Source organism: Macrosteles quadrilineatus, unplaced genomic scaffold (assembly GCF_028750875.1).
Source record: "Macrosteles quadrilineatus isolate MER2022 unplaced genomic scaffold, UCM_ALF_1.0 Scaffold_3__2_contigs__length_128488019, whole genome shotgun sequence".
Lineage (NCBI taxonomy): Eukaryota > Metazoa > Arthropoda > Insecta > Hemiptera > Cicadellidae > Macrosteles > Macrosteles quadrilineatus.
In genome coordinates, this window is record NW_026542596.1 from 46,934,369 (window position 1) to 46,957,013 (window position 22,645).

At 33.9% G+C, this 22,645-nt stretch overlaps 2 protein-coding genes across 3 annotated transcripts; one reads left to right on the top strand and one right to left on the bottom strand.

The window, feature by feature from the left end:
- Nucleotides 1-5,559: 5,559 nt before the first annotated feature.
- On the bottom strand, nt 5,560-21,184 carry LOC128988624 (DNA-directed RNA polymerases I, II, and III subunit RPABC4). Of its 2 annotated transcripts, none has more exons than XM_054410087.1 (3): nt 19,718-21,184; nt 6,646-6,738; nt 5,560-5,668 (listed from the first exon to the last, which is right to left on the bottom strand). In XM_054410087.1, the coding sequence occupies exons 1-3, from the start codon at nt 19,902-19,904 to the stop codon at nt 5,646-5,648; spliced, it is 303 nt and encodes a 100-aa protein (XP_054266062.1). In that variant the 5' UTR covers nt 19,905-21,184; the 3' UTR covers nt 5,560-5,645. The 2 variants fall into 2 exon arrangements, with proteins under 2 accessions (XP_054266062.1, XP_054266063.1); XM_054410088.1 differs by lacking the exon at nt 19,718-21,184 and adding an exon at nt 9,035-9,287.
- LOC128988622 (uncharacterized) lies at nt 18,292-21,175 on the top strand. Its single transcript, XM_054410084.1, has 2 exons — nt 18,292-18,971; nt 21,043-21,175. The coding sequence occupies exons 1-2, from the start codon at nt 18,477-18,479 to the stop codon at nt 21,082-21,084; spliced, it is 537 nt and encodes a 178-aa protein (XP_054266059.1). The 5' UTR covers nt 18,292-18,476; the 3' UTR covers nt 21,085-21,175.
- Nucleotides 21,185-22,645: the final 1,461 nt, after the last annotated feature.

Sequence of the window (22,645 nt, forward strand, 5' to 3'; positions counted from 1 at the left end):
TTCTGAACGTAATGTATATTGTAAGGAAACAAGGAAAACCACTTAATGTTGACTATGTTATTTTTTTACTCCATCCCTGATCAGGTTGATATAAATCTCCAAAAAAACTCAAATATTTTGACGGAAACTATTCCTCCTCCATGTATATATATATATATATATATATAGGGGGAGAAAAGAAAAAAATATTTCATCAACACCAACACACTAAGTGTTACCAAACCTAAACACATATCAAATCAGGGTTCACATTTACAATAGGATAAGAAGTCAAGAGTCTTCATCATTCCTCTAACAAAAGGGCAAAACTTGTCTTCTGTTTAGCTGTTTCCGATACTATTCATCGAGACTAAGTTTAAAAAAAGGATTTTATTGTTGTCAAAGAATATTTTATACTTTTAATGACCTCTATTATATATATTTTCTTACATACTAGGTGTTGTTTTTTTAGGGCAGAAAATGTTAAAAACTACACTTCACAAAATTAACAAACTATTTTGTGATAGTTTTAAACATTTTAAGGTAGTATATTGGTGCAATAACTCTTTTACTAAATAATAAAGAAATAAATCAAAAGGATTGGGTCAGTAACGTCGGCCAAAAAAACTAAATACTAGGCTAAGTTTCGGTTTAAAAGCACACAGCTGTTGGTACAGTACTACTAGCCGTTCGCAAAATGTCTGTCTTTACTTTTTGTAATTTACCTTGAAATCGGCACACACCCATCTCAGTCTTATAGGTCTCATTGTCTTCTTTCTATAGTCTTGTAGGCCTATATAATAATATAAATTTTTTTTTAATTCTTATTATTTGTCACGCATTTGTGGTAAAAACTCTATACTAATAACGATTAAATCATAATTATTTTTTGTAATAAATTATTCGGAATTCAAACATATAATGACACGTAATATAAATAAAGGCTACACATATTATAAATTTGCTTGGCCATAATTGTTTTGTAAGGCTGAATCGCTCTGGTTGACTTTCAAAGTCAAGATAGTCGGGTGTTTGCGATATTTTCAGAAAGGCGCGCATATTGAACCCACGCTACCTGTTTACCCACACAACGTTATCCCAACCCCATTAGGTGCTTGTCCCCAAAACGCAACCTGCCCGCAGGTGATGAATATTCTTAACTTTTAGTTTCCACAAATTTGTATATATTGGCGTTCTCTCTTAGAATGATTTAATTAGAGTTCAAAATCATCCAAGTTGAGTTGGAGGTATGAAGATTGTTAAAAACTATTTAGTTACTTCAGCCTATAGGTTTTCCAGTTGTTAAATTTATTTCCATTATATTTGTTTACATATGGATTTTGAGAATATGTTCCAACTCCAACTATATACTTGTAGTATTAGAAAGGTATTAGTAAATAGCTGCATTTTGTTTTATGATTCCATAGCATAATTTTATTCATAATGATTAGGCTATGTATTTTAAATAGAGATGGGACATATTGTTACTTTGCAATAATAGTAAGGAACGTTCCTTAGCTTTTTGGTAATGGGTGAAATAATACTATTATTTTTGTCACCTATTACTTCCTCGTTTACTATATTTCAGCTGTTAGTTGTTAATAACGATCAGTGTTTTTTTCAATCGCTTGTTCTAACAGTTTGTATAAAGTTACACAAGTTATTCTCAGTAATTTATTACCAAGGTAATAAATTATTTTGTAATACTGTACTCGCTTTTAATCGGAAGAATCAATCAGCGTTATTTCACTTGCTCCGAGACAATATTACAAAAAATAACATGGCATTCTCCTAATCTATTATCAAGGTACTATTATATCGTGATGCTGCTGTTGGTAAAAAAATGTGACCAGCAGGATATTATTTCTGTTGCTCGTTCACACAGTTTTAGTTTATGTTATAAAAACTATTGGGTATTCTGAGTGATCTGTTACCAGAGTCATAGGTGATTCTACAATAACAGTATTATTTATCCTATTACGTTAAATAAGGCTAATAATTTGTAATAGATATGTAATCATAATCAATATAATTAAACATAATTTCCAAAGAAATAAATTATAACTAAGTCTTCCTGCATGTTACGTTTTTTTTTTTCAAACTTTGGAGCTTAAAAGAGTTTGTTGTTGAAAGAAACGTAACAAATATGATAATTTGTATAAGATTTTTATATCAAAGAGATCTCTTGTATTTGATTACTTTATAGTTAGATGTTTAATGGATAGTCTATGTTTAAAGCAGCAAGATTGTAACAGGCCTGAAATGAATGTAGCGATCCATTGATCAATAGCAATATTGCTTAGGTTCAATCTTGCTTCAATAGCCAATTTACTAGTAATTACCTGTTGTTATAATAGAACTATTTTGTCTACAGTGATAAGAGAAAACTTTTAAACGATATGGCTATTTTGTTATACGCATAATATGTAGATAGCACAATACAACCAAATACTGGAGATTTGGGTGAGGAATTTTTATTTCCTGTTGTTGTGATGTCAAAAGCTATTTGAAGTGAAGTTTTTTAATAAAATTATGTGAGAGAAAATAGAAATGCCAACTCAATTTCAGAAACCCTAGGTCAAATGCTGAATGTGGGGAAGTTATTCTACAGCCATTGCTATTTTTTAAATGGAAAGATGTCTTTATCGTGTTGAACTTATATCCCAACCAACTAAAATTTAAAAATAATATAGGCCCACTAGTATTTAAACAGCTTCTTAAGTAAGCAGGTAATTTTTCAAATCCAACCATCTAACGCAAATTCTAAAACCGGCATTAGTTTTGTACTTGCGTCATTGACTATACATAGTGTATATATATCGGTCTAGTAATGTTTGTATGATAAAACACCGGATATCTTAACCAAAATCATCAAAACAATTTACCCTCTGCAAGTTATGCGCTTTAAACTATAGCACAACTTCATTTGTTGTTGTTGTGATATTACCAGACCAATTACTTGAAAATAAGTTAGATTATCTCTAGTCACCTTGAAAATTTAGACGAGGGGTTACGTTTTATTGATTTAAGGTTCTGAATTTCTCTTATATATATTAACTGTCAGGAATTTTTTCATCAATAGGCCTAATTAAAATTTAGAAAAATTTCCCAAATCGCCAAATTTTTACTTCTTCAATATGTAATAGTTTCTTTGCACTACAACCTGTGTTGGGTTACTTTGTGTTTGTGTTAGTAATCCAATTGTTGAAGAGTGTATGAAGTGCATCACCTGCAAGTAAACTTAACAAGGATAGTAGTTTCCTCAAAATATCTTCACTTACAGAAAACACAATTGTTGACAATGCTATTTTGATACATTCTGGTTACATCTAGATCAATTCTAAATTAAAATTTAATGTTTAGTTATGACAAAATATCTCTTCAGAGCTCCTGTCATTCATCAATAACTGTAGTGGTTCTATAGCTTGGGTATCTATGCTATATAAAAATAGAAGAACTACTCTGTTGTATGAAGTTATCATGTGGAATTTTAAGAACTATACATTAACCGTACCGGTACAATACTTGTAAGCAGTTGGTGTTCAATAATTAGATCTGTTCAGTCATATTTCAATCTTTGTTATACATGTCTTTAAAATAAAAAAAAAACTTGTATAACTACCCACACAAAATTTACTAAAGTGTTTTCCCGAGAAGAAACCGATGGTAACCAAATTGACATGGACAGGCAAACAAAATGTCATATTGGCAAAAAAAATGTAGTAAATAGCCTAATTATTTTTGAAAACACAGAGGGAAAACACTGGATAAGACATTAGTTTGTAAACAAATGGTACATCAAAATAATAATCCATGTCCAGAATTTGTTTGATCTACATATTTAAAGAAATATAAATTTGTGACCCAAGAAACATATTTTAAGCCTCTGTTAGAACACAAATTGCTCAAAAACTACTGGTAACCTGTTCCAAAATTGTCTTTGTACATTTTAACCACCATAAAAATATACCTATATATTTTACTACTACGTGAATTTTAGACGGTTAAACTATTGGTACTGTATCTCATTTATTTGTGTTTCTACATACGATAATCAAGAGTTCTATGATTATATAAATGTATTGTTTTGTACTCGGGAACGATTTCATTTTTGCAACTCCTACAGTTAATTTGCCATTGAGGCAATGTGCCAGGATTTGTGATTGTCTTTGATTGAATAAAACTGCCTGCCATAAAATATTCACTGGCACAAATACCATGTAGGGATTACTGAAATGGAAACGTACCTTGAAGATTTTCTATATTAAAAAAATATAATTTGACTGAGTGTTTTCATTACGTACCCAAACAACAATGACGTGATCTTCATACTGTACATGAAAGGAAAATATTTAACTTCATACCAGTCAGGACCAGGTAAAGATAGTAGGCAGATCATTAATGGTTTGAAAATGAAATTATACTTTGCATTAGTTAAGTTCCTTTGGCGGCTGTAGAAAGGGTACAATGTCAAGGGGATTCACCATCACGATCCTACACATCTAAATTGTTATTTTGAACTATGTCTTGTGTAGCATACTTCAATTTGCACATGTCTACAAACAGAATGATATTTTATATTCTCTTAGGAACTTATTTTTTGTACAGTAAGTTACTTCTTAAACTTCTTGTACAGTTAGGCCTAACTTATGTACTGTACATATTGTTGCTATTTTGAGAGATAAATGAGTTGCCATGCTGCAATAGTTATTTGAGTAACTTGTGAGCGAAGTGGCACTTTGTTGCACATGAGAGAAATGTTTACGCAGAGCCGTAGAGGAGTGTGGAAAGTTTCTCGTGTGCAGCAAAGGCAGTTTGCACTCGTGTTACACATTTTATTTTTCCTACAGTTATTATAAATCATATAAATATTTAGTCTTTCAAACACTGTACAACACGTTTTTAGGTTAGGTTCAATCCAAACATTGAACGAAATGGGGAAACGTAGTCGCAATATCTTTAAGTGTTGCTAACTTGTTTTCAAGGGTACACAGATTACGTGCATAATAAAAGAACGCTGTTTTGTGTTATTTGGTTGGAATACTGGTGTGCGACAAAATAAAAACCATGCAACAAAGTATATAATCAATGCAAAGAAGCCCATTTTGTGCATAATAAAAGAACGCTGTTTTGTGTTATTTGGTTGGAATACTGGTGTGCGACAAAATAAAAACCATGCAACAAAGTATATAATCAATGCAAAGAAGCCCATTTTGTGGGAACTGAAGGAAAAATGTATAGAGTAAATTTCATATTTTTAATGGAGTAGGCCTACAACAGAAACAGTTCTTGGCAAAGTCACCGATCTATTATTCCTAGCAGGTGGACTTTAAATTTTATTATTTATTTTGTTTACTTACAGCTTGAGGTTCTATACAAATAGAACTTTAAAACTTGACATAAATCAATGTAGGCTAATCCAAGTCCAAGTTTTACATCCTAACCAGTAGCCATAGACTTGCTGACTTACTCCAACAAAGAGTACCAGTAAAATAATAGACTGTACGTACAATTTATTGTTTGGAAACATTAACATGTTAAAACCGGAGGGATGAGTTGACAAAAATATACACAAAAAAGTTAAAATACAAAAGAATTGTTTTATTTACATTAAGATAGTTACACAAAACAAAAGGTAGAACACACTGGAGAAAACGGGATGATCTTCATCGAGCATCAAACACCACCACTGAGTTACATGTTAAGGAAATGGTCAAAACATATTGATGTAAAACTATTATATTTTATCATATGCAAGTCTACTGATGCTTCTGGGTGTGCAAATTGTTTTGGCAGACACCTTAAACAACAAACTGTGATTCCTAAGTAGGTTTCACAAGTGACATGCGTAAAAATAAAATGTTTGTAGGTAAAAAAAAATCATCAGGTAAAATTTAAAAACAATATCAGTATCAGTTATGGTTTCCAAAATTTATTGGCGGTCAACTTCTAGATTGGTTAATGTTAGGTCTACTTAATTATTTCCGGTAGATATTGTGTACAAATAACCTTTATAAATTCAGTAGGCCCTACCTATGTGTAAATAGAAGTACAAATTTTAAATTCCGTTTTATTACAGCCATTACTAAGTCCTTTTAAAGCCACGAGCATGGATGTTTTGTTTTAAGATTATGGTTATTAAAGCATTTTCATTTTACACAATCTTTGTAAAATTTCACCAGAAAACACTTAGTTATCCAAGTTTTGTAACTTGGATAAGTCTTGTAACAGGCCTACCAGACCTGTTTTGTCAAATTGTTGGGTTAGCAGCCATATTCTTTATTTTTGAAGGAGTGTAAGGTTACTATTCAATTATGACTGCTGATTTACGAGCATGAAGAAAAAGGTAACTTATGTATTACCATTGACTATTGGATACAGAAGTCATTCCATCAGTTTGACTTGGTAAAAACCATCATGTAATCGGCAGAAATCAGTAATTTAGATCAGCGCATTCTGTAGGTGGCTCACATCAACTAAGACAAATTTTATTAAAATCCTGGTTACAACTTTAACATGGGGATGGAATGTCTAGTTGTTGTATTAATAGTCAAAGGTATTACTAAGGAGCTGTCAGCTACCATAAGCTTATAAATAGCACCTACATTACCTACTAAAGTACTTTTTTTCCTTTAAGATGGTGATTTTTTTAGTGTAAAAGGATACATCTCTTGGTTCGCTTCTTGTACATTATACGGTACCCACATTCTCGACAGCGGATGGGGTCTCGTGGCCTGATCTCATTCTCATGGTGACACTCTAAAGGGGGAAAAACAGGCATCACTACAGACACAGTGATCACAAACCACCTAAATAAGCTACAGAAATTCATACTATATTCTATATTGATGGATTTTTATAAAATCATTTTAGCGAATTTCCCTATAGGGAAGTAGCTATTACCGTAGGTCTCATGGTAAGACTTAGGCCCGGGACTGATTTACTTTTTCATTTTAATGTCCCCAGAGGCCAAAAACACCATTCGTTCAAATTTTTATATATGTATATATATATAGATATATATATATATATGTGTCCGTGAACACGATAACTTGAGTAATTTTTATCAGATTTTGATGAAATTTGGTTTGAAGGTGTAAGGCGGGATAAACTTGAATGAGTTCGCGATCCAGCATGATCGGTCCATGGGAACAGGGTTTTATGGGGAGTTTTATGGGGTAAAAATTGGTTTTTCTCACTTTTTACCCTCAAAACACAAAATTTCCCAATTTTTCTCTAAACCTTCTTAAAGAGCTTAAAAAAACAAATAATTTGGTAAATAAAAGTATTTTTGTTCGATTATTAGTAACGGAGAAAATTAAAAAAATTGTAAATTTAAAATTCCCATGTTATTCTTATGGAGAATATTGTCAAATATTGTAGTTTGCTTGTTTATGAATATATTTTGATCAAACTTGGCAAATTTATTTATTTTGTACTAAGCTATAAATATTTTACTCAAAAACACACTTTATTAGTTTCCTTGTAGCAGCAAACCTAGGTACTCGTTAAACCCAATGTTATTAAAATATATTTAACTGAAAATCAATTCAGACAAATGGAAATTCGCTTAGTCGGCAGGTTTGCTGCGGCGGGGGTATTTTTTTTAGTATTCACCTGCTATATTTAGCTGTTGAGCTAGTAAGTATATTAGAGATTACAGCAAGTAAGTTTTTAAGGAGTCTTAACAGATGTCTGTTATTAGACTCCTTAACTTAGACGGCTATTTTGAGCCACTGCAATCGTGCGATCACCACCGAGGTGTCACACGCGTCTGGCCACACCTGTGGCGCATGCAAGCCACAGCAGTGGCTTGACCTAGAGATTAGCGAACGTCAGTGAAAGATGTCTTTGTCAAGTGAGAAAGAGGACATGTTGCTTCTTTCCTTTCTAAGAAAAAGAAATCGGCGAAAGAAGAGGAGCATTGAAGTACATCCCTGTTTTTATTAGGAAGGCCATCAAAGGGGGTTTTCATACTTTGATGGACTTATTCAAGACATTGAAGAAGACAACAGAAACCTCAATACAAACTACAAGAACACAATTTCTGCTAAGGACGGATTGGCACTTTCTCAAAGATAAAAACGCTAGGTTACTCAATATACATAAATATCTAACAAAATAATAACTTGGTTACAGAAATAGATATACAGAAGATTTACGAAGCAAACACAAAACAGCTAGTAAAGAGCTATGATGTTGTCATTGTCCTTATAGCGCAGTAAGTTATAATAAGCGCCGTAGCAACCAATGGTCCGCTACCACAGCCACAGTTGCCGCTAAAAGAAGCGAGAGTGCGCGACTGGAGTGGCTCACCCTCACCAAATCACGGTGAAAGCTCCTTATCATTGCGGTATCGCTTGTTTGCACGTCAGGAGCATTGGTGCGCGATCCCCACTGCTGTGGCTCTGTATTATAAGTTAGGGCCCTTACTTGTTGTAATCCCTACTTATTGGTGCTGCTAATAATAATAATTAAGTTAGCGTTTGCTTGTCAGCTAATCTCAGATTTGGCTATGGTAGGTAGTTTAAAGTGTCATTAGGTAACTTACTCTGAAACTCATTAACTAAGGATAAAATGACTTAGAAATCAGTCATTTCAGTAGAAAGCAAAATCAAACTCTCCGATTACTTCTAAGGTTTGTGAGTGAACATGCTAATTCACCCTGTATTTTAAAGCTTTTAAATGCAATCCTAAAATCAGTCTCAGCCCCGATTAAGTTACATTAGGCAAAGGACTCAACAAGACCCAAATTTTTTTTCTAAAGATTATTTTGGAACAACATTCTGTCAATAAACAAGCTTCAAGCTGGCTAAATCATTAAGTCTGTATCCCTAGCACCAATGACAGCTTATTAAAAGTACAAACATAACCTTTTCACTAGACCTACTGGGTAGGTGATTTTTTTATTTACCGAGTTATTTTTATAGCATACGCAGATAAAGATTCAAAATGTAACCTAAGTTGTTACACCTAGGTGTGTTGCCTAATAGTTATTTTTTGTTAATAGTGCGGAAATATCAATATAAAAAAAACTTAACTCTCATAGGCCTACCTCCACAGATATAAACCATAGGAACTTTTGATTGAGTTTGCTCTTTATTTTGGTCCATAATTTCTCTTATCTAGCCTAGGAAGGCAAACTTCTACAAATGACAATTCAAGGGGAGTCACTTAATAAGCACTACTACTACACGATATTAATATTGGGATACTAGGTTTTCATTGACCAACGACGCCAACGACGGATCACTTGCGTTGCGTCAGCGTCAGCGTGCACAACCTAACCAACAACCAACGAGCTACGGGCTACGGCTACGATTGTTTTGAAGTTACGGCCTTCTTCTTCTTCTTCTTCTATTTTGGTTAGATTTATGACATCGAAGTTGTGGCCAATAATACGACGGCGCTGAAGGGCCACCAACTATAAAAAAATATTTTTCTTAATCTCTGAGAAAAAACATAGAATTCTGAGTTTAAAGTAAGAATATAACAAGTGGGCGTTCCACTCTGAGATTAAAGTCAGAATTCAACTAGTGGGCGTTCCCCTCTGAGATTAAAGTCAGAATTTAACAAGTGGGCGTTCCTCTCTGTGAAAGGAGTTAGAATTCTGAGATTTAAGTCAGAATTGAATTGTGGGCGTTCATCTCTGAGATTAACGTAAGAATTGGACTTGACTCTATCTAGTCTCTAGTCTCTACTACTCTACTCTTCTCAAGGCCACCTTTAACCCCAGGCCGCGGCCTGGTAGAATTGGCAACGTTGCAAGTAGAAGAACACAGTAGAATAGACAACAGAAATGAAATTTATATTATTTCTTTTGTCTAAGATAGTAGGGATGATAGCATTGATATGCTGATAATATCGTTGCAATAAGAGAGGAACGCCCACAGTTCAATTCTGACTTAAGAGTTGAACGCCCACTAGTTATATTCTGACTTTTTTCTCAGAGAGGAACGCCCACAATTCAATTCTGACTTTAATCTCAGAATTCTAACTCCTTTCACAGAGAGGAACGCCCACTAGTTGAATTCTGACTTTAATCTCAGAGTGGAACGCCCACTCGTTATATTCTGACTTTAAACTCAGAATTCTAAGTTTTAACTCAGAGATTAAGACAAAATTTTTTTAACAGTTGGTGGCCCTTCAGCGCCGTCGTACAATAACATTCAAATTTCCTTAAACGATTTGGTGGAATGGTTCACAAAATGGAGAATAGCCATAAATCCGATGAAGAGTGAAGCGAAGATTTTTACCCTCCGAAAACCTCTAGATCCTCCAAATTTAGAAATTCTAGGTGAACAGATTGCATGGAACCCTCCTGACCAAGCAATAAAATATTTAGGTGTATACTTCGACCGAAAGTTAAATTGGAAATTTCATATTAATAAAAAATTAAATTTGGCTTATGGCAGATTATCAAAATTTTTTCCTTTAATGTATGTCTATGAAGAATGGAACCCTTTTATACAAAACACTTCTACGTCCACTATTGTTATACGCCTGCCCAGTATGGGGAACTGCTTCACCAAGCTCAATTCGCAAACTGCAAACATTTCAAAATAAAGTTTTAAGGATAATTCTAAAATGTCCCTGGTATTTTCGAACCCGTTAAATACATTTAGAACTGGGAATAAAACCTATAGAAAGATTTTATCAAGAAAGTTACATCAAAATTTTTTACAAAACTTCCATTAACCAGCAGCATTGGATTTTATAACACAGGCCAACCTTCTGAAATCCAGAGACTCCGACTAAAACCCAGATTGCCTCAAGATGTTTTATTATAACCATTGTTTTGTTTTCATTGATTTGTGTTTCATTGTAGCAACATGATTTTTGCTACAAATTCTGTGTCCCCACTTAGGACACAGGAATTGACAGGAGAAGATGACAGACGATGGTGAAGATGCTCCTTGTTCTATATGTGATATTATTATCCCAAGTGATGGATGTGGGTTGTATTGTGATGGTTTCTGTAAATCATGGTATCATCCATCGTGCCTTAATATAACCGACCATAAATACGAACTTATTAACGAATTACATTACACGAAGATGTAAAATGGTTCTGCTCAACATGTGCTGGGAAAATTGACAGGTTAGTAGCCAATGAAAAGGATGCTAACAACCCTATTGACGTACAAACTATGTTTGGAAACTTAATTGGACTAGTAAAAGAAGTGTTAAATAATAATATTGCTTTAAACAAACGTATGGACACTATTGTTGCGAGCGTTTCAGGGCAGGAATTGGACTAGCCTACTGCGCATGCGCCAGAAAGAACCAACTCAGTTGTATTTGGTCTTCAGCGAGTCGACTCATGAGTCATAACTTACTAGTTCAGTTCAGTTTCAGTTCTGCGCAACGATGTAAAAACAAAAACTACATCGATTTGTTTATATCGTTGGTTCTTGTTATTTTGTGGTACTTGGCAAAATTAATAATTGAGCGGAGCGAGCGAAGCGAGCGAAGCTCTTTGGGATCAACTTCAATGCAAACAATATAACACCATCACTCAATAACGGCTGAACACATTTCAGCCAAACTTAACAAGACGACTTAGACTAATAATGAGATGGTTTGTAAACAAACAAATTTCAATTAGATAATGCTAATGCAATTTAAAACGAACTTAAAATTTAAAATTTTTAACATTAGGCTTATGGGACTAAAGTAGCTATGACATGTTTTTTGTTTACAAGAAAAATGTAAACAAGAGAATCATAAGGTATTTCTGAACTTTCTATACTTTTCTTTTAAACGTTTTTAAACCATTCCTATGATTTTAATAAACGAGAAAATGCCGTTAAAACATTTTTTTAAGGCGCGGAATTCACTGAAATATAATTTTTATCTTTTGGAATGGAATAGTTGATTAAGCTCTTTGGGATCAACTTCAATGCAAACAATATAAATCAATGTAAACAAGAGAATCATAAGGTATTTTTGAATTTTCTATACTTTTCTTTTAAACGTTTTTAAACCATACCTATGATTTTAATAAACAAGAAAATCTCGTTCGTTATAATTTAATCTACTTTTGCAAGAGGTAACCTATCTGAATCACAACAAGATGTAGTCAAGAGGTAAATTATTATAATTTTAATCAATAAAACAAGCATTAGTACATATATTGTTTTTTTTTATTTAGTTAGTTAAACAAATATTAAAACAAGTTTTCTCCGCTCAACTGGCTTTCACCGCTCTGAAAGCAATCCTAGTTTAAACTTATATGTTCAGAATATACCATTAATATTCCAGAGTACTTTACTAGAATATTCTCAGAATGTTCTCCAGATCTCTAGGCTATATAAAAATTTTCTTAGAATATTTTTGTTGAGTGATCTGAGTATATTCAAGGAAGGGATGTTGAGAATGATCTCAAACATTTTGGAAAATTCCAGGAAATCCTATTATTTTTCATGTTGTATTTAAATGTTATACGGTATATACAAGTGAGTTTTTTATATACAAATTTTTAGATTTTCTCGAATTTGATGTTGGCAGATATTGATTGCAGTCCATGCCCTGGAATTTGAGTGGAGCAGAATCATTGCAATTATATAATAAATTGAAATACCATCCAGAGAAAATATAGGAAATAAGGTCAACACTTGGTTTGGTATCAAATTAAACTTACCAAATTTAAAAAAAAGAGTTTTAGGAATTTTTTACATACTTCAACCTCCTTTGTTTGAATAATCTTTATGTTAGTCTGGAATTTTCAGATTTTATTTTAGTTCCTTTATACATTTAAACAGACCAATGCATCTGCAACTATGCATGCAACTTAACGATTGCAATACAAAAACACCAATAAATGATAACAATGGTATATAAAAAGCTGTTGTGTTTACTATTTTATATTTTTAAAGTGCATATTATATTATGCAAATATTGACTACATCAGAACTTATGTTTAGAAACAAAGTAAAAAATAAAAGAAGTATAAAAAATTATTACAGCTGGAAATAGTGGCATTGTAAATGATCATTCAATTTTAATAGTTTATGTAGAACATTTATTTTAAAACATATAAAGTATATCATAAACAGTGGTAATTTATCACAACAGTCCGTACTATCACACCTCACACTGATAACAAAACAGTTTTAAGTCTTCAATCAGTTCACCAGCACCTCAATCAATGACTCTGTAACAAAAAAACTGTGTTTTAGGTTTAATTTAATAAACTTGGGCAACACATTCAATGCGAAGCCTACAGCGTAGTTCACACCAGTAAACATATTGTATGTGGTACTATGGGGTTATTGCATGAATTTTTGGCTGTTATTTTTTTATTCGTGTAACTATAACATAGTAAAATATACAGTACAATAGACTCCCTCTTATCCAGACTCTCGGGACCGAGGTCAGTCCGGATAATGGGTTTTCTGGTTAAACTGACGTCCCACAAACTCATTAAAACTGACCGTTTAAATGCATACTGTATATACAGTATTTGACTAAAATGTAGTAGAGCATTTTATTTAGACAAGTAATCACTGTTCTCATATCCTTAACACAAGAACAGTCGTTTCAGTAATGCTTACCTCCCACTTCCTGCCGACCTAGTCCGGTTAAACCGACGTGCTGATAAAAATTGCCCGGTTAAAGAGATGTAATTTCCACCGAGTGTTGTCTGGTTTAACCGATGTCAGGTTAAAAGGTGTCCGAATAAGAGGGAGTCTACTGTACCTTATTATGGCTATTAAACATGGTAATAATGTTCCCTAATATGCAGCAAGGAAAATCAATTTTACTTAGCCTAAATGCAAAGCGAAGAAGACTGATTCTGAAAATTACATTGCACTGCAACAGCAATGTTATGGGGTAAAGTTCTGCAGAGAAACTTTAATGTATTATACTACCTATCCTATCAAATTTTCAATTTCTATAAATTAATAGGCCTACTGACAATAGCTTCAAATTTATATAAAATATATTGATTAAGAAATAGGCCTGCTTATTAATCTGTTAGCCTATGGGCCTTTTTAAAAAGAGTGCCACCCGCCAATCTTTTACAGACCATTGCGGCGTTTAGGTTATGTTAGCTTATAGGCCTACCACATAGAAAAAAACCACGCACCTGTTTGAGTCGTGCATGCAGGACAGCAGGAGAGTCAGAGTGGGGGGAAAGACACCTCGCCCCAACGACTTATCCCCACCACTGCTCCAGGCCCTTCCCAACCGTCACCCTTCACCTCTACGTGCGCGAGACAGCCATGGTTCTGCGCAGGTTCTTTTGAAAGTGGTAGGCCTATTGTTTATAAACAAACAAGGCACCATTAACAAAATTTTTAGCTTTTTTCTATAAGCTAAGTTACTCATGAAAAGACACGACTATGTATAATTTGGCGCTTTTGACAATCAGTTTTGATAGAAAACTGTACAACACTAACCCAACCCAATGATGATGCTATTGGAACAATTTGTATTTATTTAGGTGTTACCTGGTTTTTAGCGAATTTCCCATATAGGGAATAAGCTATTACCGTAGGTCTCATGGTAAGACCTAGACCCGGGACCAATTTACTTTTTCGTTTTGAGGTCCCCAGAGGCCAAAAACACCATCCGATCAAACTCATATATATATATATATATTTATATATGTGTCCGTTAGCGCGATAACTCGAGCAAAATTGATCCGATTTTGATTAAATTTGGTACAAACGTGTAAACATACATTTATTCAAACGAGATTGCGAACCAGCATAATCGGACCATGGGATCAGGGGTCTATGGGGGGTTTTATGGGGTAAAAATGGGGTATTCTCATTGTTGACCCTAAAAACTTAAAATTTCTAAATTTCTCTCTAGACCATTTTGAAGAGCTTAAAAAACAAATAATTTACTACATTGAAATGTTTTTGAATGTTCATTGACTACGGAGAAAATTAAAAAAATTTTTAATTTAAAATTCCCATGTTATTCTTATGGAGAATAAATAAACTGTTCTAGTTTGCTTGTTTATAGATATATTTTAATCAAATTTGGCAATTTGGTTTATTTCATACTAAGCTATCAATATTTCAATTGAAAAAACACATCTCAACATCTTCCCCGTAGCAGCAAACCTAACTACTCAGTACTCACTAAAATTAATGTTATTTAAATAGGAAATAAATCTGAAAATTTATAGGGAATATTTTAGTAGAAATCAAGCCGGATAAATGGAAATTCGCTTAGTATGCAGGTTTGCTGCGACGGGGGTATTATTAACATAAACTAAACCAAACTGAACTAACCTTGTTTAACCACCACAGCACAGTGTGAAAGTCTATTTGAAAAGACTCTATGGCTTTAACTATTCATATCACGATACCTTTAATACTCAAAACAAAAATCGGAATTTATATCGCAGGGAATAATATAAAGTACAATTTGTATAACGAACTGATATTTCACCCAATATATATTGAAGGTACTGATATTGCAGGTTCTCTAAAGGACTTTACTGCAGTTCTTAATAGCCTACATTGTATATAGTAGGTAGAACATTCTAGCATAAAATGAAGACTGTAAATGTATTGTTTCATCAAAATTACCCCAACTAAAGAAAAAATTGTAGGCCTAGTTATTTTGATCTTTATAATACTTAATATGACCATAACAACCTGTAGGCCTATAATGATTTTTACATCACTAAGTAGAGGGCAGATTGTTTATTCCTAAAAGTAGGTAACGGCACAACAGTTTTTGGGCGCTACAAATAACTAGCCTACAATTTAATCGTTTTTAAACTTAACGTTTATTTTTCTGTCGTTGGAGTTTCAAATAGCATGTTTCTCATGGCCATGTTACCCTAAATAATTCCAAACAAACCGCCATTTAAATTAAACAAACGATGTTTTAATATATTCTGACTATTACTTAATGTAAAATGGTGTTTGCCGTTGGTGTTTAATAAATAAAATAAATAAAATTACAACAGCACGAGGAAATGCCTCTTTCAAAAGGTTACAGCATTCTAAGTTATTAGGTTAGAGCCTATATGTGTGTATGAGTAGCCTTTATAAAGGTTAAGTATAATGTAAGTTAAAGAATGGGTACTTTCCTGTTAAAGGGAACATTCATTATTAGGTATAGATAATTTAATTTTGAATATCGAAACATAGCCTAAGTTTATACAGCAAATTTTGGTTAGTTATGTTATAGGTTAGTTTAGCTTAGTTTGATTTTATAATCCAATACAATAGGCTATTGAATGTTTGCCTAAACAAGGTTCGGCCTACTTCTTAGTAGATAAATGCGTTTGAAGATAACAGAAGGAATAAGTTATGGATTGTGAAGTAAAACATTGATAAGCTTTCGTTGTCGGTAGTCCTAACCATGTCCTAACTGTGTAACCCTACAGGGGTACAGTTTCTTAACTGGGGTACGCTAAATATCTATTGGAACTATCGAATTGAAATATTGATTAATAATCGATATTTTAAAATATAATAGGTATCTATTATAAAATTAATCTATCATAACCTAACCTAACCAACCAAACTTGTTGATGGTGAACAAATCGCAGTTTACTAATCGAATCGGTAGTTTCAATCGATATTAGTGTAGCCCAGTTAAGAAACTGTACCCCTTGTTTACTTACTTGATACTTGATACTTGATGATGTCCCACTAGCATCGCTCCTGCGACGTGGTCGTCAAATGGGTAGATAAACAATAATAGGCCTAATTGAACAAATCTTCTACTTTAAAATAGGCCGCTTCACATAAATATTCTTTTAACATCTTCTTAAATTTATTGAAATTTTGCTCTTGGATAATGTTCCTTGGCAGTGAGTTGTAGATCTTGACACTACTAAAATATGGGCTCTTGCTGGCCAAAGTTGAGTTAACTTGGGGTACATGTACTTGATTAGCTCTTCTCGTGTTGTTTGATTTGGACAACACTTGGAACAAAACACAACAAACACTTTTAAAGACTAACTTACAGTATAAAAACTAACTTACAAGGGTGCACGGTAGAACGCATAACAATAAACACTCTTTTATACACTTACTTAAATCTGACTTCAAAACATACGATACTTCGATAAAACCTCCAATTAATTAAAAAAAAAAACACACACAGCTTAAACACTTGAGACTTTGAAAAATACAATCATTGGGGCACGGCAGGGGCAGACAGATCGACAGATGCAGATCCGCAGATGACAGAACGACAGAACAGTAAACAACTCTTTTGCTTCAATTGTGTGAGAGTCGTTCATTTGAGGTCAGCTCAATTTTACGGTTTGCGCATGCGCAGTAGGCTAGTCCAATTCCTGCCCTGAAACGCTCGCCTATTGTTGACTTGAATCATAGAAGGTTAAGTAATGCACACCTGTCGTCTGCTCAATCGAGTAAACAGGCAATAGCTAATTTGAGCCCTTTTGAAACTTCTTCTTCCTCACCAAAAACAAAGCCTATTAGCCTGCAAAATGTGATATCCGATGAAACCGAATTCGAAGAAGTGGGGAGTGATCAAATAACTACAAACAAAAATAAGGTTGACAATAGTGTTTTTTCTCTCACTCCCAACTCTATGGATATTACATGCTCCAATCAGAGAAGAGTATTAAACGAGGGAATCTCACTGGAAAATCGGACAACTTCAAAAATAAATGTAAACACGAATAAAAGGTACCAGAATAGGTATTCTCAGAGAGACGTAACTCAACACAACAAAGTCTACAATAACTCCAATTATAAATGGACAGAAGTTAATCACAAGAAAGGTAATAGAAACAACAAGCCAGTTCGAAATTCACGCTCTAGCAGTATCAATCCAAATGAAGATGACAATAGTAGGCCTAGGCCTAATAATAAATCTCTCTCATACAGTGAAGCCTTAAAGCTTCCTCCGAGAAATAAGATAATTCATGGCACATTAGAGGTGAGCGACAACAACCCTATAAAACCAGCCAAAAGAATGAGCTGGCTCTTTCTATCGGGTTTAGACCCTTGTGTTGCTCCAGAGACTATTACAACTTACCTAAAGAGCCTGAATGAAAATGCTTCTTTTGAATGTGAGAAATTAATGACCAGATATACTAGCTACAACTCTTTTAAGGTAGGTGTTCCTTTAGAACTTAGTGAAGAACTGATGCACCCAAATCTGTGGCCTCAGGGTTGTATCATAGGAAAATACCACCCTCCTAGAGCAAATCGTTTTAGGCCTAGGGTAGGACAAGAGACTTTTTTAGAGTCGAACACTCAAGTAATGAGTGGAACTTAAGCCAACATCGTGGAAATCAGCCTAGGCTTATTACTAAAATTTTAAAGAAGCTAAGCATTTGTTTTTTCAATATACGTTCCTTGAAAAATAAATTGGGCCAGTTGGAAGTGATTTTGGACCACACATTGGTTGACATAATATGCTTAAATGAGCATTGGCTAAACAGCGAAGAAATATGTTATTATGTGCCTGACGACTTTGTTTTAGCCAACTCTTTTACTAGATCATCCTCATATGGTGGTTCCTCAATTTATCTTAGGAAGAACATGTCTTTTAAGTGTATTGACATTTCTGCATTCTGTCAAGAATTTATCTGTGAGGGTTCAGCAGTTAGAGTATCTGACTGGAATATAATAATTTTGTGCATATATCGTACTCCTGACTCTAGTTTTAGACTTTTCATAGACAACCTAGACAATCTTCTGCAACACGTCTTCAAGAAATTTGTAAAAAACAATGAACGGGTAGCCTTGGCTGGTGATCTCAAGGTTGACTTTTTAAATCTAGAAAGTTCTGAAACGGAAGTGTTCCTGAATTTATTAAGATCTTTTAACCTCTACTGTACAAACCACAGCCCAACACGTCTTACTGCTGGCCTGGACAACATCTACACCAACCTAACACCGGACTACTACGAAGTTTCCCTGGTTGACCAAGATATCTCCGATCACACTGGAGTCTGGCTGAAACTTAACCTACATCATGACGTCCCTGCTCCCAAAGAAGACACACCAATGAGAAAGAGACGCTTAATGAACGAGGTCAGATTAGGTTATTTTAGTAATAGTTTATCAATAGTTGACTGGTCGGAAATGTATAGCCTTATTGATGTAAATGTTGCCTTTTCATTTTCATTCTTTTTAAACATCATATGCTCAATTTTTAACCACCATTGTCCTTTAGTTCATGTAAAAAATAAAACAGTCAAAGGTAGTCCTTCACCGAGTCACAACTTTAAAAAATGGTTCACACCAAAGCTTGAAGCTATGCGAAACCTAACACTCATTTTGTATGACACATGGAAATGCAGTGCAACTGTAACTGACAAGAATATGTACATAAAATCTAAAAAACTTTATCACAAAGAAATTGTCAAAGCAAAGAAAATAGTAAATGATAATCTTATACAGGATGCAAAGAATAAATGTCAAATGGCCTGGAAAGTTATAAAAAGAGAATCTGGTGCAAACAAGACCAATTCTCACATTCCCATCACACCTGATATTTTAAATGATTATTTTGCTAATGTGTCAACTTCAGTTCAACCAAGTGTAGGTATAGATGTAAGTTGTGATAGCTATGTTGACTTACTTAAGAATTGTGATAAACCAATCCCAGTAGATGGTTTCACCCTGCAAACTGTGAATTCTGATGTAATAGCCAGCATTCTAGCACACCTTAGCAACTCAAAAAGTGAGGATGTTTTTGGTCTGTCCAATTATTTGTTAAAATCAGTTGGTAACATCATCACCCAACCCATGACATACTTAGTAAACTTAGTTCTTACCCAAGGTATTTTTCCTGAATGTTTGAAGTTTGCTAATATCACCCCAATCTTTAAGCGAGGGGATCCAAATAAGGCTGATTGTTATAGGCCTATAGCGATTGTTCCTATAGTTGGTAAGGTAATAGAATCTTGTATAACTGCACAAATGTATCAATATTTCAACAACAACAACTTGCTCTATAATCATCAATATGGTTTTCGTCCAAAATGTAATACAGTTCAAGCGATGGAAGTTATTGTCAACTTCATCATTAAAGGTTTTGAAAACAAGAATATCATTGCCTCAAATTTGATTGATCTTTCAAAGGCTTTTGACTGCCTATCTTTTGATATTTTGTACAAAAAATTAGATTTCTATGGTGTTAGAGATAAGGAACTAAATCTTGTGAAATCTTACTTGTCTGGACGTAAACAAAAGGTCAAAGTAAATAATGTTAGCTCTAACTTCATTGATGTTAAGGCTGGTGTACCCCAAGGCTCCGTGCTCGGACCTTTCTTGTACCTGATTTTTGTTAACGATATGTATTGTAATGTCCCTATTTTGTCAGTACTTTACGCTGATGACACAACCTTGATATGCTCAGATAGTTGTTTCGAACATGCCAATCAACTACTCTCAAATGCCTTAATCTCTTCCAAAAACTGGTTTGCATCCAATAATTTAGTAATAAATGAGCAAAAAACAGATTTAATTTATTTCTCTCTTAGAGAAATTCCGACAACCTGTAATGCAAGAAGTGATGTCAAACTTCTGGGTTTCACTTTAGACAACCACCTCACTTGGAAACCTCATGTCCGTAATCTGTGTAAAAAACTATCAAGAATTGTGTACCTAATAAGAAGGCTTAAGCAATCAGTAAGCTCTGATACACTGCTAGTTGTCTACTATGGACTCTTTCATGCTACTTTCAGCTATGGTATTCGACTGTGGGGTCATTCATGCCATGCAAAAAAGGTTTTCCGATGGCAAAAGAAGGCGGTAAGACTACTTGACAACTTAAGAGATCGTCAATCATGTAAAACTAGCTTTCAGAAGTTAAAAATCTTGACCATGCCATCTGTGTATATTTTAAACACCTTAGTATATGTCAAACAAAATATCAACTCATTTGCTCCTCAAAATGCTCATCATGATCACCTCACTAGATTTAGACATAACCTTGTTACTCCATATGTAAGGCTTGCAAAAACCCGGCATTGTCATGTTTACCATCAACTCGCTCTTTATAATAAACTCCCAATAGCTATTAGAAATTTGCCACTCAATAGATTTAAGAAAACTGTAACTCTATTTCTAAAGGACCAATCCTACTACTCTGTTGCAGACTACATGGACGATCGCCTCACATCATGACCTGTTTATCTGATGTAAACTCTTTATCTTTATCTTTGTCTGCTCTTATCTTGTTTTTAAGCTATGTGTCTCAACTCTATGTATTTTACCATATAAAATTCTTGACTTGCATTATCTGTTTGCTTAAAGGAATAAATATATATTGTCTATTGTCTATTGTCTATTGTCTATTGGTGGACAGTGCCTTTTCAGTCCGACCCGCTAAAACAGTGACAATAAGTGCCTGAGGGGCTAAGCTGACCTCTATCCATGTTAATGTAATTAATAATGTTATTTTTGTCTTTCTTATATTATATCTAACCTGTATAGCAATGAAATGCTGATCGGTTAATAAAATCTTTAAAAAAAAGGGTTTATTTTAGGTTGGTTATACAATAGCTTCTTCTTAATCTTAAAGCAGGTTAGTGTGTTACACCATGTAGTTTCAGAGTATGCTAGGTAATAGCATAGATCAAACATACGTGTTGGCTAGTCTATGGAGAAAATTCCAAAAATCTGTACGAAACTTTAAAATATTTCCAAGTTTTTCTTATGGAAGATAAAATCAATAAATTGTTGTAGTTTGTATGGATACATTTTGATCAAATTTTGCAACTTTTTTATTTAATAAAAAGAATTTAACATTTCAATAAAAACACCTTTTAAAACATGTTGGCAGGATAAAAACACGGCCACCTTTAACTACAGGCCACGGCCTGGTAGAATTGGCAACTTCGCAAGTGGTGTTGTTTAGTGACAGACGTCCCATAAGATAACATGGCAGACATGTGAATTCGCCCTTTATTGATTAAAATTAAAATGTATGAACATAAATAATGTATTAAAACATTGAAAATAAAACATACAGAATTGAAAACCGAAACAATATGAATTAAAAATCTATATCTGTACATTTTTAAGCGGAGTCAATATTGTCATAGTCCAGTAACCAATCTTTCGTAAATACACAAATAATACCATTAGCTGCTTCCAAACAAAACAGCTGTTACAACACCACTTGCGACGTTGCCACTTCGAAGGCCGCGGCCTGGAGTTAAAGGCGGCCGTGATAAAAACCCCTTTCTTATCGTTCTACCATGCTTTTTACCTTCAGCAACCAACCTAAGTACTCGTTAAACCTAATGTTATTTAAATGAGGAATTAAATCTAACATATTGATTAAGGGAACATTTCAGTGAAAATTCAATCAGATCCAGGCAAATAAAAAATTGCTTACATAGCAGTTTTGCTGCGGGGGGGATTACATAAGTACAATACACCAAGATACAAGAATAAATATTGGTAAAGATTCTTCTTTTTTTATTTTACTGACCTTTCCAATTTATTAATTACGACAAAGGACTACAGATGGAAAAAATGTATGTATGTGTCATATGTTTCTAATTTCTCAGTAAACTGCAGATAAGTATCACGAAACCTGTTTTAAGGTATGAAGAGAAGACTCCAACTGCCAATAAACCTGCACACAAGATGGCGAGGAGTGGAGCGATCGCCGAGGCAAAGAAACGACGAATTGATGCAGGGATCTCATCGGGCCCCACACTTTTGTTGGGATCAAGGGATTGAAGTTTGTT

Bases quoted from the DNA above. Each gene is read 5' to 3' on its own strand.
- LOC128988622 (XM_054410084.1), top strand. From the start codon at position 18,477: ATGTCTTTTAAGTGTATTGACATTTCTGCATTCTGTCAAGAATTTATC. The intron at 18,972-21,042 runs GTCAGATTAGGT...ACTCTGTTGCAG, and splicing joins AGAGACGCTTAATGAACGAG to ACTACATGGACGATCGCCTC.
- LOC128988624 (XM_054410087.1), bottom strand. From the start codon at position 19,904: ATGATTATAGAGCAAGTTGTTGTTGTTGAAATATTGATACATTTGTGC. The intron at 6,739-19,717 runs GTAAGAACTAAG...TTCCCCCTTTAG, and splicing joins ATTCAGGAAAAATACCTTGG to AGTGTCACCATGAGAATGAG. The intron at 5,669-6,645 runs GTATCCTTTTAC...CATGTAACTCAG, and splicing joins CAAGAAGCGAACCAAGAGAT to TGGTGGTGTTTGATGCTCGA.